Source organism: Echiichthys vipera (assembly GCF_963691815.1).
Source record: "Echiichthys vipera genome assembly, chromosome: 11".
Lineage (NCBI taxonomy): Eukaryota > Metazoa > Chordata > Actinopteri > Perciformes > Trachinidae > Echiichthys > Echiichthys vipera.
Window position 1 is genome coordinate 20,991,757 of NC_139836.1, and position 17,435 is coordinate 21,009,191.

The following is a 17,435-nucleotide window of genomic DNA, read 5'->3' on the forward strand; positions in this document are numbered from 1 at the left end:
GGAAAGCCCGTCCCACTCCAATGTGATGTCATTGAATCGAGCACCAGTAGGTTTTGCGCATAGAAGTACACATCCAAAATAAATGTACAAGATGTGGTTTTGGTGGAAGCTAGAAGTTGTTTTGAGTCATGCTCCATCAACCTTAAACATTAAATAGCATGAATGGAACTTTAGACGTTTTTCAAAGTATTCTAAAAACCACTTGCACATTAATTGTGGTACTCAATTTACCTTAATAAGAAAACAAAGGCACATCATGTATCACATATGCATGTCTCATTTATTATCCCCAGCTTAAAGAACCATGTTCTCTGTGCTTTTCCAAGCAAGTCCTTGGTCTACTTTCATCAAGTACACATATCCAGATAAAAGCTGAGAAGTTCGAAGCTTTGCACTGGACTTTGTGCTTTCAGGGAGGTGTTGATGTTGCAATAGCCTAGGTGGGGAAGGAAGGGAAGAGTCACCCCTGAGGCCTACAGTAAGAGTGTATTATTGTTCTTTGTTGGCATTTGAAAGGTATAGAATCCTAACAATTTTAGTCCTCTCATGCTTTATACCAGTGGCCCTCAGTACCAGAGCGCTGTGGTTTTCATTCTGGCCATCAAGTCAGGATTATACCTTGGATACCAGAAAGAAATAATTAAAAAGCAATCATCTAGGGACTCAGGGCATGGATTAAGAGGACCAATATTGAGAACTGCTGCTCTATACCACAACACTCAACTGAGACAAGCTTATACAGTAAGTGCTGTTTAAATGCTACCCCCATCCTCCACTGTCTACCATACATTCATTATATATTTCCTTATTTTATTCCAGTACACAAAGGAAACCGTATTCACAAACTGATTTTGTCATTTCTTTTAGCATTGTGTGATTGTGTTACTCTGGTTGATTATTAAGTAACACTGAGTGCCAGTTCCCGATAAGTGATGCATAAGCATAACACATAAGGGCAAAAAATAAAATAAAAAAGACAAACAGGTTATGTAAATAAAGCAGAGCTTGTTCACAAGGCAGTACTTCTCCCGCCGTAGAATGTCTTCACTTGAGTGCAACCTGCTAATCACCATGTTAGATGTCCTCCATGTGCAGTCTTTCCATGCTGAATAGAAGTGTCTAGAGTGGACCGATTCATGCAAGAAGGGTTTCCTACATCCTTCACCCAATCGATCCCTGTTACTTAGTTGTCTTCAAATGTGCCAAATGTTTTTTTTAAGTCATCTGAATGCCAGTCATGCTCATCATACCACTTCTGCATTGCAGCTGCTGACTTCAAAGATATAATTCCAGTTTCAATTAATAAAGCAAGCAAAATCACAGCTGCAAACATGAGATGCAGACCCACTCAGAATTCATCAGTGAAAGTAAAAAGGGAAAACAGCTTCAGGAAGCAGTGAAAATTGTTTCAGGTAGACAAAGCATCATAGAAAGGAAGGGAATATATCTTCAGGACTAAAAAATTAAGCTGGATGCCGATTATTGCGAACACAAGTTTGTTATACTTTTACCACTCAAGAGAGATCTGTGAATGTGTTCTGTTTGCAGACAGAGACTACCCCCAAATGAAGGCACTGTATACTGAGGCAAGGTCATGATGTTTACATCACATTATCCAGGTCCATGCACGCAACATTGATCCAACCAGGTCAGAATACACAAGGTCGACTGTGCCGAGACAGGAAGGTGATTGCTCGCTCTCCGTTCCCAAAGTTACAATTCACACACTACAGGGGGTCTCAGCCTTCCATTATGATTTTAATAGAGAACAAGTCAGTGAGAAGTGAGCTTGAAGTGGTTATATGATCACGTTCAGTAGTATTGAGACAACCAGCACTAGGAAGTGGAAGTAGCAGCCAGGTATTTGTATGAAGAAGAACAGACAGATGCATTTTTTAGTGGTAGCTCTCTGTGTTGCAGCAGCAGAAAGGAACCTTAAGCATCTGGTTAGTAAAGCTACAGTACATTGTGTTTGCTCTGTGAGCCCCGTACAACACACAAAAGCTGGGCTGAGTTCGGCTCAGGGTGGTCAAAGAAGACTACTCAAGTGGCACAACATGACAGCATTGGTATAGCACAATAATAAATCTTAAATTTTGTTAAGTGCAGCAAAGCGCATACAATTTCAGTGTTAACCAAGAGGAACAAGACATTGACATTCTTGTCAATCAAATTAGATCAACTATTAATGACTATATATATATATATATAAATATATACACACAGTATATGTATATATGTATACATACAACTATTTGCCTACTTCTTTTAAAAAATAGTTTAAAGGCCACAGAATATTCTCCTGTTGCTTTTCTTAAATGGTTTGTTTAAAAGAAGGCAAAAAAATAGTGCAAGAGGTAATGCAAGAGTGGGTGCTCAGAGTTGGTGGTGCAAATGTGAAACAAAAAGATACAGAAAGCGTGGAGCAGGGCATGTTTTTTAAGGGAGCCGAAACATCCACATCTAAGTACCCAGATCAAACCCATACCAAAAATAAAAAATAAAAACAGACATATTTCTCCTGTTGAGCTTGCAAAGCCTAGCAAAGTTTCCCCTTAAAATGGAGATCTGACCAAGACAAGAAAAACTCACAGCGGGACACCACCTGTGCATGCCTTTCACTTTCAGGACTGGCACTTCTTTTGTCTCTATTTGATTGCTTAAGATGCTCAACTCTCAAGGTGTGTCACTTATTTGTGTCCCGTACACACCCTGTGGCATGTTTCTATGTGGTCTGTGAGCCACGAGCGTCCCCATCCGGACTGAGGGCTGCCGGTCGGCCTTGTGCTAAAACGCTGGCAGAGACCATTGGCAGGTGACCGGCTTCACTAACTAAGTTCTCATATTCGCTACTGTCCTCATCTTCATCATCGTCATCCTCATCATCTTCGTCATCTTCCTGGCCTGCAGCTTGTCTGTCTAATGAGTCAGAGCTTGAACCATCCCCATTGCCAAGGTATGGGGTGCTGGGAGTGGTAACAGGATTAGAGCTTGGGCCCAGCCCAAGGCCCATCCCCAGTGGACCAGGGGTAGGGTGTCCTGGAGAGCCTACCGCTTGGGGCCGGGGCAGTAGAGCAGCACTGGTAGGTGGGGAAGAAGAGGAGAGCAGAGAGTCATCCTGGGACAAGAGGTCAGAATAAGGTGGGTTGGGTGAAGTACTGGGCCGCTCCGGAGCAGGGGGTGTGTGGAAAGTTATCCTGGAAAGAGAGGAAGCCTCAGATGGTTCTGTATTCTCGTCTGGAGTGGGATGGGAGTCTGCATTTTGGGTTTCACGGAGCCCTGTAGATCAGAGAGAAATATAACTTGTAAAAAAGGTAAAATGTGGAGGTTAAGTTTGAACATGGGAGGCCCAATGATGGCACGATGATGAAGATTTCACACCAGTTACTGATTACACGGCAAATGCACCACGGCTGTATACGTCTACTCTGTAGCGGTGGTGCTACTGCTGCACGGAGAGGAGCAGACACTTTCTCTTGGGCACTGATATGCAAAAAGAACTGGTTTTATTTCTATTTTAAAAAAGGAAAACAACGGAAGGGGGAAAGTGGGAAAGTAAAGTAATCGATGTATGCCCAAACACTGCAACACTGGTAACATGCAACTACTGCGGCACGTCTACTTGAACGTTTGACTGATGAAATATCATACAAAAGGCTTGAGGAAAAGGAATCGACTCTGACTGAACCTTAATATTTGTTGTTTTTGCTGTTGGCTATCGATCTAAAGCCAGTCTGTGCTTCAAACCAGCACACATACTTCTCTCTTCTTCTGCTGTCTTGCGTTTCCTGAGAGCAATTTGTTGTTTGAGTTTGTTCACATCCTCCTGAATTTTCTCCTTCACGCGTTCACTTTGTTCTACTTCCCCACACACAGCCTGAAAACAAGACAAACGGAGGAAAAAACAAAACAAATTTAACAAAAAATAATTTGACAAGTGAGCAAACTATTTTAAAATGTCTTTGGCAAAATCCACCAGTTATCCATTTATCCGGCTCACCTGCACTTTATCTTGTAGTGCACTGTAGACTTGGAATATTGTTCTGATATCCTTCATCACACCATCTTTGTCAAAGAATTCCGCCCTGTAAATAATAGCAAATAGTACAAGCTCAACCAGTTTGTTCAACAAGATCAAACATTTGGTATTCAGAGTAAAGCAGTAAAGCTTTGCTAATGTGTCGGTCTGTTCTTTGTAAATCAAAACATATTCCACTTGGTGTCACACAAAAACATCAGCTGAATGAGATATGGTGAAAATAAAGCCATTTCATCAGAAGCTGGATAGACTGGCCTGGCTAAATCCCCTGCAGTTAAGATGACACGGGTACACGGTATGCAACCTTTCTATAACAGAAAGAGTCGGTCAAGGTTTAGACACAAAGTCACAGAAATAGAAGTAGAAGCATTTGCTGCCACTGCAGGCAGCCACCCTTAAATGTATGTTATCACTTACATACAGCTTATAGTGTAGACTAATAAAATACAAACTAGCCTGGTACAAAAAGAAAAAATTCATCCCCCTCAGTGTTGTCATGGAGATATGAGCTAAACATATAGAATATAATGGGGTTTTTTTGCACCAGGCTTTAAATAGGTTTGATTATGCTGTGGAAACAGCCTGTTTGACATGGGGGTCAATGAGAAATGGCTCTATTATGAAACCTGCCCCTAGTGGCCACTCAGCAAACTGCAATTTTTGGCACCTCCAAACTGGATCATCCAGGATGTCGCTGTAGCTGGGGCTTATTGGAAACAGGCGGCTTCTGCAACTCCATGAATATCAGAGGAGACTTGCGGTAGTCTAAACTAACCCTACCCCAAAATGTGAGATAGCAGTGGCATGGATGCAGTGCAAAGAAAAGAATAAAGAATCCAAACCTTACCCATGCTCTTTGATGACCTGGATGTAGTTGAGTGAGGTATTGGGCACTGAAGAGACTTTGTATTCCTGCTGGCTTGTGTTGCCAAGGTTTGGGATTGTGAGGGTGATCCTCTGGTTGTACCTACTGAGTAGAAATGACCAGTTAGCACTGTCAAAACATACTTTTTCCAGAAATGAATGCTATACACATACTCCAATGTCATTTTCCATACAAATGGGCTGGCTTGGCTAGACTCTATGGCTCCATAGTACCTGTGTTTTTTAGCTGTCTTTGTTCTTTAGTGATTTATGTTTTTACATTCATAAAATGTAGTATACCTGAGTATATGAAGGACATTATTATGGACCTTTCTGTTCTCACGTCACAATGTCTGCTGTTGCTCGTTTGAAGCTGATGAGCCAGTCAGTATGACCAATAGTGCCATTGGAAAAATCCTATAATACTATAAACAATTATTTTCCACACAAAGATGAACTTTTTTTTCTCCCAATGAAATGGATTCGGGTTACTTGTGGATATACAGCCGAAATTGGGGCAATTAAGTTACCCCTTTAACATTCTGTGATATTTGAACGTGCTGATAATGTATCACTGATAAAATATATATATGTAATTTCATACGTTTAGAATGAAACCATATGCAAAATTAGAGATGCACCAGTCTGACGTGTCTCACCCGATATAATGCTGAACCTCAACTCAGGTTACCTTCCGATACAAATTCCCAAACCCGTACCACTGCTCTGCATTTGTCAAATTTTTAAAAATCTGTATACCTTATTGTATGAAACTGTATCATTTTCATGAGGGGTAAGACAAGGGCAGTAATCTAGGGAGCGTAATGATATTGATAATTGTAGATCAGTAACATAATGATTTTCATCCAACTGGTTATCAGCCCTGATACTGATTGGAGCACCCCAAAAGGGTCTTAGATACAAGTAAGTAAAAATAAACAGTGGGAAGTACCTCTATGTCAGGGGTAGGCAATTCTGGTCCTGGAGAGCCAGTGTCCTGTATGTTTTAGGTTTCTCCCTACCCTAACACACCTGAGTCTAACAATAATCAAACTGTGACAAGCATCAGCTGCTTGATAACGAGCAAATCCTTAGAATCAGGAGTGTTAGAGCAGAGAGAAACCTAAAACATGCAGGACAGTGGCTCTCCAGGACCGGAATTGCCTACCCCTGCTCTATGTCAATCAAAAGTCACTGATCATTAATAGTTAATATTTATTGATACCGTGAGTGTGTGTTTGCACGTATTGGTCAACATGCAGTTGTTACCTGCGATTAGGTCTGAAGAGCACATACTCCAGTGCGTGCGTGGAGCTGTTGGCGGTGGAGATGAAGCTAAAAAGAAGAAAGACGAGGTCGGGCACACCAAGCAGCTGAGTCAGCTGTTTGTGGATGATCTGTTCCCTGAATGACATCTGCTGCTGCGTATTCCTCCGGAAACGGTACCAACCTATGACGTTCTATACGGCAGAAGAAACAAATGTTTTAAAATGTGTTTAATCCATTAAAGTCTTACTAATCCAACCTCATTTAAGATTAAGTCAAAAAAGTACACAGGTGACGAAAACACAACTACAGTATATGAAACATAACTGACACTAATAATTATAAAAGCTACTTATTGAAATACTTCAATGAGGAATGTTAACATGATTACTTTCAATACAATGGTACATGGTGTTGTCTGATGTTGTATTTGCAGCCAAAACTGTTGAAATCAGGAGTTTGAAGGCGATTGCCACGCGGCTAAACTTCTTCTGATTTCTAACCATCACTGACATTTTATCAATCTCAATCGAAGTTGACATGGCAATCATTTTCTTTTCTTTAGAAAAAAAAATCACTCACTTTCCGCCTATGTTTAAGAATGCTGTTGAGATTTTCTTCGTTGAGTTTTCCTGCGTAGTCATAAAAGCTGATGAGAGGAAAAAAAACAAACAAGTAAGTTCGAACTGATTCATCATGTTCCTCCTCCCTTGCCTTGACCTACTTCTTTTACCCAATCTTGTCAGATGGGGCCATCTACTGTCCAATGTCAAATAAATGCAGCCTGTGCTCAATTGCATGGAAGCAAAGTGATCCATTTAAATTGTCAGTATATTTACAATGACCTAAAACAAAGATGACACAAGCTACTCTAAACAAAGGCACTTTGTATTGAGGGACAAAACAACGATACATACTCAAAAGCTCTCATGCTTGCTACATGTATAACTGATGATAATAGTAGCTGTTTGAAAGTAAAAAAAAAAAAGCTCCTTCTTACCTAAATAACTGTGCACAAGGATCATGATTATGGATTTCTGTTGGGAACAAATAATGACATTTCAGTTACATAGCATATGTGGAAATCTTTAAAAGGCACAAGCCAAGGTGTAGACCTACAACTGAAATTAGAAATCAGAGGACTGCAATCTGCTGTCTTCTGTATCTTATCACATTCAAACTAAAGACACCTGTAATTCATATAAGGCCACATAAACAGTAAACCTGAACTCATAAAGCAGTAAAGCTTCCATTACTGTATTATGTTGGTCTTTTGTTTAGGTTGTTTTGGTTTACAATATAAACTCAAGCAAATTCTTACTCCAACCGCTTTAGAAAGAGGTCATTAGGGTAAATCTACACTCTTATGTGACCGAAGCACAAGGTAAAGTGCAAAGCAAAAAGATTCTTATTGGCATAGGACTGAAGAGGCACAGCAGTACTGTACAGTACAGTACTGATTCATGTGGTTATATTGACTGTTCATTCATTTTAAATGGAAATGTCAAACTGAGTAAATCTGTGTGAGCAGTTGTCTTTTTTTCCCCCTTCTTTAAAAGGAGCACTGTGTAGGTTTTCCACCCATCTTGTAAAATTGTATATTGCGTTCAAACGAATAGTGCTCTATAGCGCCTCGCTTTTTCAAACATGCTTTGCAACCTGGTTGCAACTACAGTAGGTGCTAGGTGCCAAGAAGCTGTTTGCCCTTGATTTCTGAATTTGCCTGTCACGATGCCTTTTTAATTCTCTTTTTCCCTTTTTTGGCGACAGGGATTCCTTCCTATGAGCTTTCATTATGAACAAAAGTGCAGTGCAGGCTTTCAAATTTGCCGTGCAGTGAAAAGCCCGTCTCGCTCAGCGCCTTAATTCCTCAATTCTTCCAGTCACGCTATTTCTTTGCAAAAACGTGTTTAGCCATACCGGTACCACATAGTATATTATGTCCCTAATGGCCGTTTATAGTTTTTTTTTATAGACCACGAAGGACATGGAAGCCTCCATATAGCTTACCCATCCTATGCAAATACAGATAAGAAATTATTCGCTCAGGAGGATAAGTCAGATTGTTAGGTAATTGTACACCAATGAGGACATATTTAAGAATAAATAACCTAAAACGCAACAAGGCTGCCCTTTAAATGTCTTATCATTACTGATTATGAAAGGTGTGTTGTGTAGCAATTGTATCTAGTATGCCATACTGCTGTTCATTTGAAGAAGCATCCCCAACAAGAAACGCTATACTCAACATGAATAGTTAGTTGACAGTCTATACAACAGATCAAAATCACCCTACACACCTACAGAGGTGTTTGGACTTACAGCTAACTTCTACTCAGGCTAAGGTTAAATAATGCTGTTCTGGGAATTACGGGATGTCGAAATGTAATGCACTTAATAAAAAGTTGTTCTTAACAGATGCAATCAACAGCGGAGGTGAAAACTTCAGTCTGTACATGCTTACACAGCCTTGGGAACAAGGAAAATGTCTATTACTTATGGTGATAAGCCGAGCGTTTTTTTTAAAAAAAGGTGCAAAAATGACTAAATTGGACTTTATTTAAAACAGACATTTTCTTCTTATAGTAGACAAAAGACAAGTGTTATGAATAGCATTAGCGATGGCTCAGTGTCTATTCAAGTGCCCCAAATACCAGGACCCTGACACGGAAGCAGCGAAATGGAATTCAGCCATCATTCATTTCATCATTATTTACACCTGTGCTTTTCCTATTGTGAGAAAAAGGCCTATGGAATCGTGATCCTGTGAACTTCTTAACATTCTCTTGCAGCTTCTGTCACTGAGTGGCTTTGATCAGTCGCTACTTATTGCTTAAGATGCCGCAACATTTTTGTGTTGTCTGTTTCGGGGCTTACCTACTACTTGGAGCAATTCTGCAGTGCTGATCTGTGTGTCACTGATGCTTACAGTCTCCTCCTGCCTTACATCTCCTAATAGGAAGCCCTCCTGTGCAAATACATTTTGACAGAACTATTATTAGGGTAATAATGTAGACCTGAAACAACAAGTGCATTAATCAATTAGTCGATCAACGGAAAATTTAAGAAAAAGGCAAAAGCCAAAAGTTTTGAACATGGTTGAGTTGAGTGCATACAGAACAACAATCTTTGTGTCAGAATCACTGAATCATAATCAAGACGCTCCTTCCTTTACAACAAAAGAGCATATCAACGTTTTGTTCTGGAAGTAAATTAAGTTGTTTACTTCTGACAGAAAAAGGCAGCATCAAACTCTAAATATCAGCGTAATGGAGAAAATGACTTTTATGCTGCTGCTTCAAAAGTAGGGAGAATCAGGAATACTTTAATATCCCCAGGGAAAATGATTTACTTATTTAAATTGTTTATTTAGAGGCGAGGAATACTGGTTAAAAAAAAAACAATGGGATTGCAACAAACACAAAGCCTTTCGACACTATGCCACTATATTGCTATGCACTGTGTACTGTACTCGAGCTTATCCTTTTTCATATTTGCACGTTATTTCCAATGATGGTATTATAATGTCCCTCTTCTGTGTATGTATATTACAGCGCTGTCATGAAACGTAGTTGTCTGGTTATGTCAGGAATGCAGGCAAACTTGTAAGCAGCAACTAGCCACCTGTCCAGGCCGACTTTTAAAGTCTTGACAAGAGGAAATGCCATGTAAACAGCACTGACGTTAGCTTCGTTTGCTTCTGTGAAAGGTTTCACTCCCAAACATGGACCTCGTTTCTCATCTAATGTGTTTCTATAACGAGCACGTCAAAGGAAAAAACAAAGAAATAGACAAATACGTTTACTGTCAGACACTTTCTCCGACGGTACTAGCTGCCAAGCTAACACGCTAATCTAAAGATGCGGTTACGGCAAAAACGTTTAATGCAAACAAATTATGAAATCCACTGCGTTTACTTTATATTCTTCATGACACGCCACAGTGATATAAGGTGACAGGCCGAGGTGACAGTAAAAAATAGCAGCACCGGGCACACGGAAGTCACTTGACTTGTCAGCTTAGCTAACATGCTAACTACTAGGTATTTCTTGGAACTCAAACTTTCCCAAACAGCATTTCCAGTATTATTGTAGCATGTGTTACTATATATGGCTCGTTATAGATAATGTTAATACTTAAACATTAAACACATGCGCAGATGTAACGCGTGCGATTATACTAAAATGACTTGTGTTGTCTTGTTTCGTAGCTACAGTCTCATTAAACCACACCTGAAATAGACGGAACCCATATTAGCTAGCCAGCAACAGGATGATGACACTGGAAAACAACACAAACTCATGGCGTTGATGCACGAACAGACGCGTCGCAGAGCAACAGTCGCCTTATAGTCTGTCACCATAATTTAGAATACTTACATGATCTGAGTTGCTGTTGGCGCTGTGATAACACACAGAACTAAAAGTATAACCTGAAATGGATGCCGCCATGATGGAAACATCCCTATCAATCCCGATTCCCCCCTGCCGGTTGCAATCACGTCTCTTCGAACGCAACGCCTTCTGGGAATTGTAGGCTAACGCTTGACAGTCACGTATCCAGCATGGAAGTCGCCTCAGAAAGCGTGGAAGTGGAAAGTGGAAACTCATCTGACCCAGAGGACGACAGATGCTCAGAAAACGATTTTGAACCTTCGCAGCTCGGAACGAAAGAATAGTAAGTGTCCTGCTTTTTCGTTACTAACGTCAATGTATGGCGGTCGGTTATTCTGGTCGGGCTTCACAGCTAGCTTAGCTAACGTACAAGATACAACAACAGAGCTAACTGACGATACGTTAAGTTTTAAAATATGCTTTAGCACTATTTTTCTAAATCACCATTATTGACCCATTGATACTCCAAACGTCGTGCTTAGAGCAAGAAGAAGGTTAACTGGAAAACAAGTGCTGCTCGACATTTTTTAAGGATAAACAGCAGGTAAACAACACCTTCTGTACATCTTTTGTTGAGACTACAGTCAAAAAGAAACTATAACAAGTAAAGCAAAAAAGATTGAAATACATATTTTCTAAAGCTTACAGAGATCATAGGGGTTAACAGCTTTTTGTTGTACATTAAGAAATGGAAAACATATATTCTTTAATATTGGCAGCCAGCTGGGAACACCTGCCTGGCTTCTTTCTTTAAAAAAATGCAAATAAATACATGTAAATGTAAATACAATCATGCTTAGAATAATGTGTGAATTTAGCTTTATTAGGATTAGAGTGTATTTGATATTAACAATTCATATACACTTTAAGTCAGGACACTTATCTTTATTTGTTGCACTACACTTTGTTTTGGTTGTAATATAGCTTCTGTGTTTATAGCATTTATAACTAATTGTCAGCGATTGTCCTTTTCTGCAGTTGGGAAGATGCATACCAGAAAGAACTTGAGACATTCAAAGACATTGGGGATGTTGGTGAGATATGGTAATCTTGTACAAAGTACTGACATACTGCCATCGGTCTTACCATAATTAGCCTAACATTTCTGGTTTTCCACTGATTGTTAGAGTACTTGTCATGCCAAAATGTGATGATTCCTACTAATGCAGTATGATTAGTTTCTAACTATTCCTAACAATAGACTGTATCTGTGTGTTTCCGTTCTCTTGTAAGGTTTGGCGAGGGGAGCATGACCCGTGTGCTGCGATGGATGGAAAAGGCTAAGATCCCAGAAAATGCTGCCATATTGGACATTGGCACTGGAAATGGAGCCTTTTTAGTTGAACTGGTGTGAACAGAGGAAAAATACATTTTGACATCGTATTATGACTTTTATTTGATTGCTCTGTGGAAATCACAACAAATCATACATCTAGCTTCATCTTGGATTATACTGGGTAACAGGGATGCTGTTGGTAATAACTGCCCTTCCTGTTGTATTTGTAAGCTTAGAGAGCCACAATCCAAAGCCCCCCCCCCCCCCCCCCCCCCCCACCTCGATTTTATTTGGATGCCAGCAGACATTTCCATAACAGTTGATAAAGATTTTTCTTTATTTGCTTTGTGTTTTTTGTGTCAAGGCTAAACATGGATACAGGAATCTGACTGGTATAGATTATTCTCCAGCATCCGTAGAATTGGCCAGAAATGTTCTGAAGGACTTGACTGATGTCACTGTTAAGGTGGGTTCTGTTTTGTTTGTCATTAAAACTATTGCATTACTGTACAGGTAACTACACTAATTCACATGTTTATTGTGATTGTGAAGTGAGCAGCAGTTGGGAAATATAAGTATGTACCAGGCATACTTTCTTATTAGGATTTGGAAGCTTTGTGGTTGTGATGGCACTGGAGAATTCTCATTATGGCAGACTGAAATGTATGTTTTTGCACTTGTTTTTATGTACAGAGATGGTGTAGTGCCTGATGGCACACTGTTGATGATGGCATTTACACTTTTCATAGATCACTGGCATACTACGCAAGTATTGCTAGGTGAAAAGCATGAATCAACTTTTTCTGCAAAAAAAAAACCATGATCGGATATCGGCTCCGATATTGAATAATTAGCTGAATCATATATCGGATGAGGCAGATCCAGCTTTCCGATCCAGTCATTTCTTTTTATTAATATCGTACACAGCAATATAGTTGCAGCGATCTAGTCACTTCAAATCTATGTTTGCAACACCGGTTACGTCGTCAAACATAGCACGCACAGCAGCTAGTGATTAGCAAACACAGAGCTACATGGAGCAAGCGCTGTATCATGCCAAGTCTGCTATTTGGAAACAGTTCAGACTCGATACGCCAACAAGTCCGACTGTACATGAAATCTCTGAAACGCGAAAGCGTGGTGATAAACACTTTGTTTGTTGATAAATAATATTAAGTACATTTATATCTGAGTTCAATTTTTACCTTTTTTTTAACAAGGCTAAATGTTTATGTCAAGCCTGAAGCCTTCACTCAAATTGGCAAGGTATACGGTTCATTCATTCAACAATAGGATCAGATTGGTATCTGGTATCGGTTGATGCGCTCAGCCCACGTATCAGTATGAGATTGGATCGTAAAAAAACTGGATTGTGCATCTCTACATAAGTTTCTCTTGTGGATTTTATGCCATGCACAAATCAGCCATTGACAAAATGAATCCCCTCTGTTTCTAAATGCCAGTGATACAATATAGCTTTCAGCATACCACGAGCCAGCCTGGGAAGGTTAGAGGAAAGTCTCCTGTGTTTACCATTTGGGAGAGTTGGATAGGAAGAAGGCCCTGAAAGTGATGGAAGTCTGCCCACCATTCAGATTAAACCACCTCAAATACCGCAATGAATTGGCAAGATTTAACACGTCTTCTTACATATATATGCAAGAAAAACAAGTTATAAATGGTATAAGGGGTGTGATGAGTGAGTTTTCCTCTCCCGTGTGCATAATACAGTTGCATATATGTTTTGTAGATCACACACCAATGATGGTGTGTGCTTTGCTTGGATAGTAAGCCTTCTACTGAAGTCAATATTGACCTTAGCTGGACTAGGGAAGCACAGTAGTTGTATGAGTGTGTGTGTATGTGAGAGAGAGAGATGCCATCCTGGTATTTCTTTAAGACTGCAGAATGCCAAAATAATTTGTGTGAATGTGCAGCTTTGAATTGAGTCTGATGGAGAGTGTGAGGAACTTCACCCACATGATAAAAAAAAAAAGCTTCTTCCACAGGCCTAGTCTCAAATCGTTGTCAAGCCCCGTCTCCACTGACATTACAGCCTACTGCTGCTTTGACATGTCACCTTCATAGATTCCTTCAACACATTTTTAATTTTCATTCTACAGGCTCACACTCAAATTTAACTTGGATCAGTTGCAATCATAAATAGGCATTTCTGTCTCTAGTGCCTCACTGTTAATCTGTCATAAATCACACATTTGTGACCCATGGTTTGTGAGTAGTGGCTCTTAAACTCTCCCCAGAGATCTGGTGTTCTGCCCTCTGTCCAGATAAAGGGCTCCTTTCACTCGTGGTATGGTAGGTCAGCAGCCTTCACAGAATTAACCGCTGTCATGTCGGCACTTGGAATTTAGTTTTAAGATTAACGAGTCGGCTATAAAACATTTCATCTTGGGTGGTGCTGAAAGATAACTCCTGCAAGTAACTATATAGTCTAAAGAGCTAGTCTAAACATTAGCAGCCATATTGTGTATTTACTGTAGGGTTAATGATCAGGCAAACTCTTCTTTAACCTCTCTCTTTTTCTGTATTTCAGAAAATGGATTTCTTAAACTGCCAAGGGGAGCTAAAGGATTTTGATATCTGCATAGACAAAGGAACATTCGACGCAATAAGCTTAAACCCTGACAACTCCAAAGAGGGCAAAAAACTCTATGTCCAAGCTTTAAAAGATGCTCTTAAGGACAAAGGGTTCTTCGCTATCACTTCCTGTAACTGGACAAAAGAGCAGCTGCTAGACAGATTCAGTGAAGGTAAGGGGATACACTGAAATTAATTACTGAATGTCTGATAATTAACTTTGTTAGATTCTGTTGAATCTTGTTTATTTCTCCATGACGGCGCTGCTCAGGACTTTCTGAAGAGAAACCTCCACAGTGCACCTTTTATAAAGGTGCTTGATATGCTGACAAAAGGGGTCTGGGACTGCCTCCACATGGTTGTCACCCCAATATGTGAAATAATAACCTCTTTTTCACAGCCACATGCAATGATATACACACGCAGCTGCCCCATTTATCAAAATTAGATAGAAAATGAATAGACAATCTGACTACAACAGACAGAGGGAGAGTGACTTTATTCTCTGCCGAGGTCGCCCTTAGTCCACTCTATCTTTACATGTCAAATATATATGCTATATTAATGTTGTGAATGTCCACTACAGTCCCCTTTAAGTTATGCGTGCAGTGTTGTAAATGAGTTAAACAGTGTGAAGCATGGAGTTTTGTTTTCTGACCCTCAGTCAAAACACAGACATAGTTCCACAACTCAGACAGTTACCTGGCAGGTTGTGAAGCTGCAGGCAACAACAGCCTTGTAAAGTCAGAATTTCGGCAAGCTTCCATTAGCTGTCACTCCTCTCAGTGTAGTCACTTTAGAGAGCCTGCAGGGGGCCAGAGGGCCCGGAGATCTCATCTGTCACACTGACAGGCTGTCTTTACAAGGCCCTAGGAAGCACCACAGATGGTGGATGGATAGATCTTGACCCTCTGTAGCCATAGTCGACAACAAAAGAGATTATAGGCATCTGTTTTTAAGACACCATGTGGATGTTCTGGTAGCATTTTTTAACATACACATTTTCTCTGTGTTGCCTCGCAGGATTTGAGTTTGTGCAGGAGTTGCCTACACCAAGTTTCCAATTTGGAGGCAAGACGGGCAACAGTGTGACAGCACTCATCTTCAAGCGAGTACATTGATTTACATGAATCCAGAGCACATTTGTCTTTTTTTTTGTGCCATCAATTCTGCAGTTTCTTTGTTCATCACAGGGGATCATGTTACCTGTGCAGACTTTTTATACAAAACCTGATTATATAGTATTCATTTAGATAAGCTTTGCGTAATGAAGCCGGCATACAGTGTAACTGAGTGGAACAATGTTCTTGAAATAAATAAAAGTTTTCTTTTTGTTACTTTGCATTGATCCACAGTGTTATATAAACCACTTACATGTGTTTGCATGGAATTGTTCTGTGACATTTGGGATACAAATACACAGACGATTGAGATTCATCAGTTTCACTTTCAAGGCTGTTTACATACATTAAAAATGGTGCTTCATGTTGGAATCGTAATATCTCAGAAGTAGTACTGAAGTAATTTAATTTTACATTAACATTACAGGACTATCTGTTAACTCCTGTCTTCTGTGGATTACCAAACGGAGCCATAATCTGCTACGGATGAATAATAATCTCACGTTGGAGGTATTTTAAAATTGCATAATGTAAACTAAAGATGAATAACAAACAGCACACAGGTAGCATGAGGAATAACATGCGCCTCTCCTGTGATCTCCTCACATGTGCAATCAGAGACACTTTTTTGATTGTAATGATACTTTCCTGAGGCTACTTGTAGTAATAGTTCAGCCAGACAATTATTCAGTTCTTGTTTTGTTTTTTTTTAATCTGATTAGTTACCACAGGCCTAGAGGCTGAAATATATCCCGTATTCTCTTTGCCCTTTATAGTAAAAGGGCTGGAAGAGAAAGAAGATACTGAAAAGGCCTCCCCTATTCCATTTTTCATCTTACATCTTACAGCCCCTCATATTAGTTTGCAAGGGCCCTGTTAAAAGTCCTGACCCACAGTTTGAAAATGACTGTTCTTCTTTTTCCGGGAGGTTAATTGCATCCATCTTTCATGCCATGTGAAAAAAAGCCCCTACCTAATTGGCTAAACTGGAAACCAGCAGAGCTTGGGGTCCTGAGTACAATGATTAAGAACTTCTGACATAATGAATAAACAAGAGGCCATGCCATTCTGTGGAAGAGAACCCTGTCTGCCATTTCCTTCCTCAATGGCGTCATTAATAACCGTCAGATCCTAATTGCAAGCTTGGCCAGTGGTCCAATGGGAGCCGTTGATGTTGAGGCGCGCCGTTGAGTAAACACATGCAAGCTTTAGAATTACTGCCTGGAATTTTACAAGGCTCTGGATATCCTGACTGGATTTACATATTATGCCCACATTTACAACTCTCAGAGATTTTCCCATGAATTGAAACCACCTCCATTAAACATCCTCTCCTTTACCTTTGTCAACATTCACTCACTAACACAAACATCTTGTAAGGCAAATCTCCGAAATGTTTTTCATTGTGTCATCGTTTGATTTTAATATGTACTGAAGTTACCTCCTTGAATATACTGCGGCCTACTCATTTCCCTTGCACAGGTTCTGTTGCCAGGACACAGACTACACCACAATCCTGTTTGCCTACGTAATGTCGTGAGTGTGTTGGTCAGCCTTTCCATGAAACAGCTTAACAGTTGGTTGCACTTTAATCCAAATCTGGTTTTCACGTATAATGAATTTGTGTTGGTATTTTGTGACATTACAATGATGATAAACATAGAGAAAGGAAAAGAAAAAGTAGGCCTCCTGCAAGTAAAGAGTCTCATTAAAAATAGAAATGTACAATAGAAAATGTAAAATATATCTATAAAAGTAATTCAGTTATCAGTCAGACAAACCATCTTCACTTGTCTATGTCAATCTTTTACATGTCTTTTTTAGGATAACAAGTTAAGGTGCTATATAAATATTTTGAAAAAACAAAACACTCAAAG

The 17,435-nt window shown here is 39.8% G+C and overlaps 2 protein-coding genes across 3 annotated transcripts; one reads left to right on the forward strand and one right to left on the reverse strand.

Moving 5' to 3' along the window:
* Positions 1 to 259: 259 nt before the first annotated feature.
* On the reverse strand, positions 260 to 10,639 carry abraxas2 (abraxas 2, BRISC complex subunit). 2 transcript variants are annotated; one of them, XM_083922433.1, is made up of 9 exons: positions 10,549 to 10,639; positions 9,047 to 9,137; positions 7,170 to 7,206; positions 6,752 to 6,818; positions 6,173 to 6,363; positions 4,887 to 5,006; positions 4,001 to 4,085; positions 3,760 to 3,877; positions 260 to 3,279 (listed from the first exon to the last, which is right to left on the reverse strand). In XM_083922433.1, exons 1-9 carry the CDS (start codon positions 10,618 to 10,620, stop codon positions 2,726 to 2,728), a joined length of 1,335 nt encoding a protein of 444 aa, XP_083778559.1. In that variant the 5' UTR covers positions 10,621 to 10,639; the 3' UTR covers positions 260 to 2,725. The 2 variants fall into 2 exon arrangements, with proteins under 2 accessions (XP_083778559.1, XP_083778558.1); XM_083922432.1 differs by having other exon boundaries at positions 4,887 to 5,009.
* Positions 10,640 to 10,723: 84 nt separating this feature from the next.
* eef1akmt2 (EEF1A lysine methyltransferase 2) lies at positions 10,724 to 15,865 on the forward strand. The gene is made up of 6 exons (XM_083923474.1): positions 10,724 to 10,846; positions 11,542 to 11,607; positions 11,797 to 11,911; positions 12,204 to 12,305; positions 14,394 to 14,610; positions 15,461 to 15,865. Exons 1-6 carry the CDS (start codon positions 10,734 to 10,736, stop codon positions 15,556 to 15,558), a joined length of 711 nt encoding a protein of 236 aa, XP_083779600.1. The 5' UTR covers positions 10,724 to 10,733; the 3' UTR covers positions 15,559 to 15,865.
* Positions 15,866 to 17,435: the final 1,570 nt, after the last annotated feature.

Coding starts and splice junctions, on each gene's coding strand:
- abraxas2 (XM_083922432.1), bottom strand. CDS start 10,620: ATGGCGGCATCCATTTCAGGTTATACTTTTAGTTCTGTGTGTTATCAC. Junction 7,207..9,046: donor AGAATTGCTCCAAGTAGTAG/GTAAGCCCCGAA, acceptor TGTTCCCAACAG/AAATCCATAATCATGATCCT. Junction 6,819..7,169: donor CCTTGTGCACAGTTATTTAG/GTAAGAAGGAGC, acceptor TCCTCTCATCAG/CTTTTATGACTACGCAGGAA.
- eef1akmt2 (XM_083923474.1), top strand. CDS start 10,734: ATGGAAGTCGCCTCAGAAAGCGTGGAAGTGGAAAGTGGAAACTCATCT. Junction 10,847..11,541: donor CAGCTCGGAACGAAAGAATA/GTAAGTGTCCTG, acceptor CCTTTTCTGCAG/TTGGGAAGATGCATACCAGA. Junction 11,912..12,203: donor GAGCCTTTTTAGTTGAACTG/GTGTGAACAGAG, acceptor TTTTGTGTCAAG/GCTAAACATGGATACAGGAA.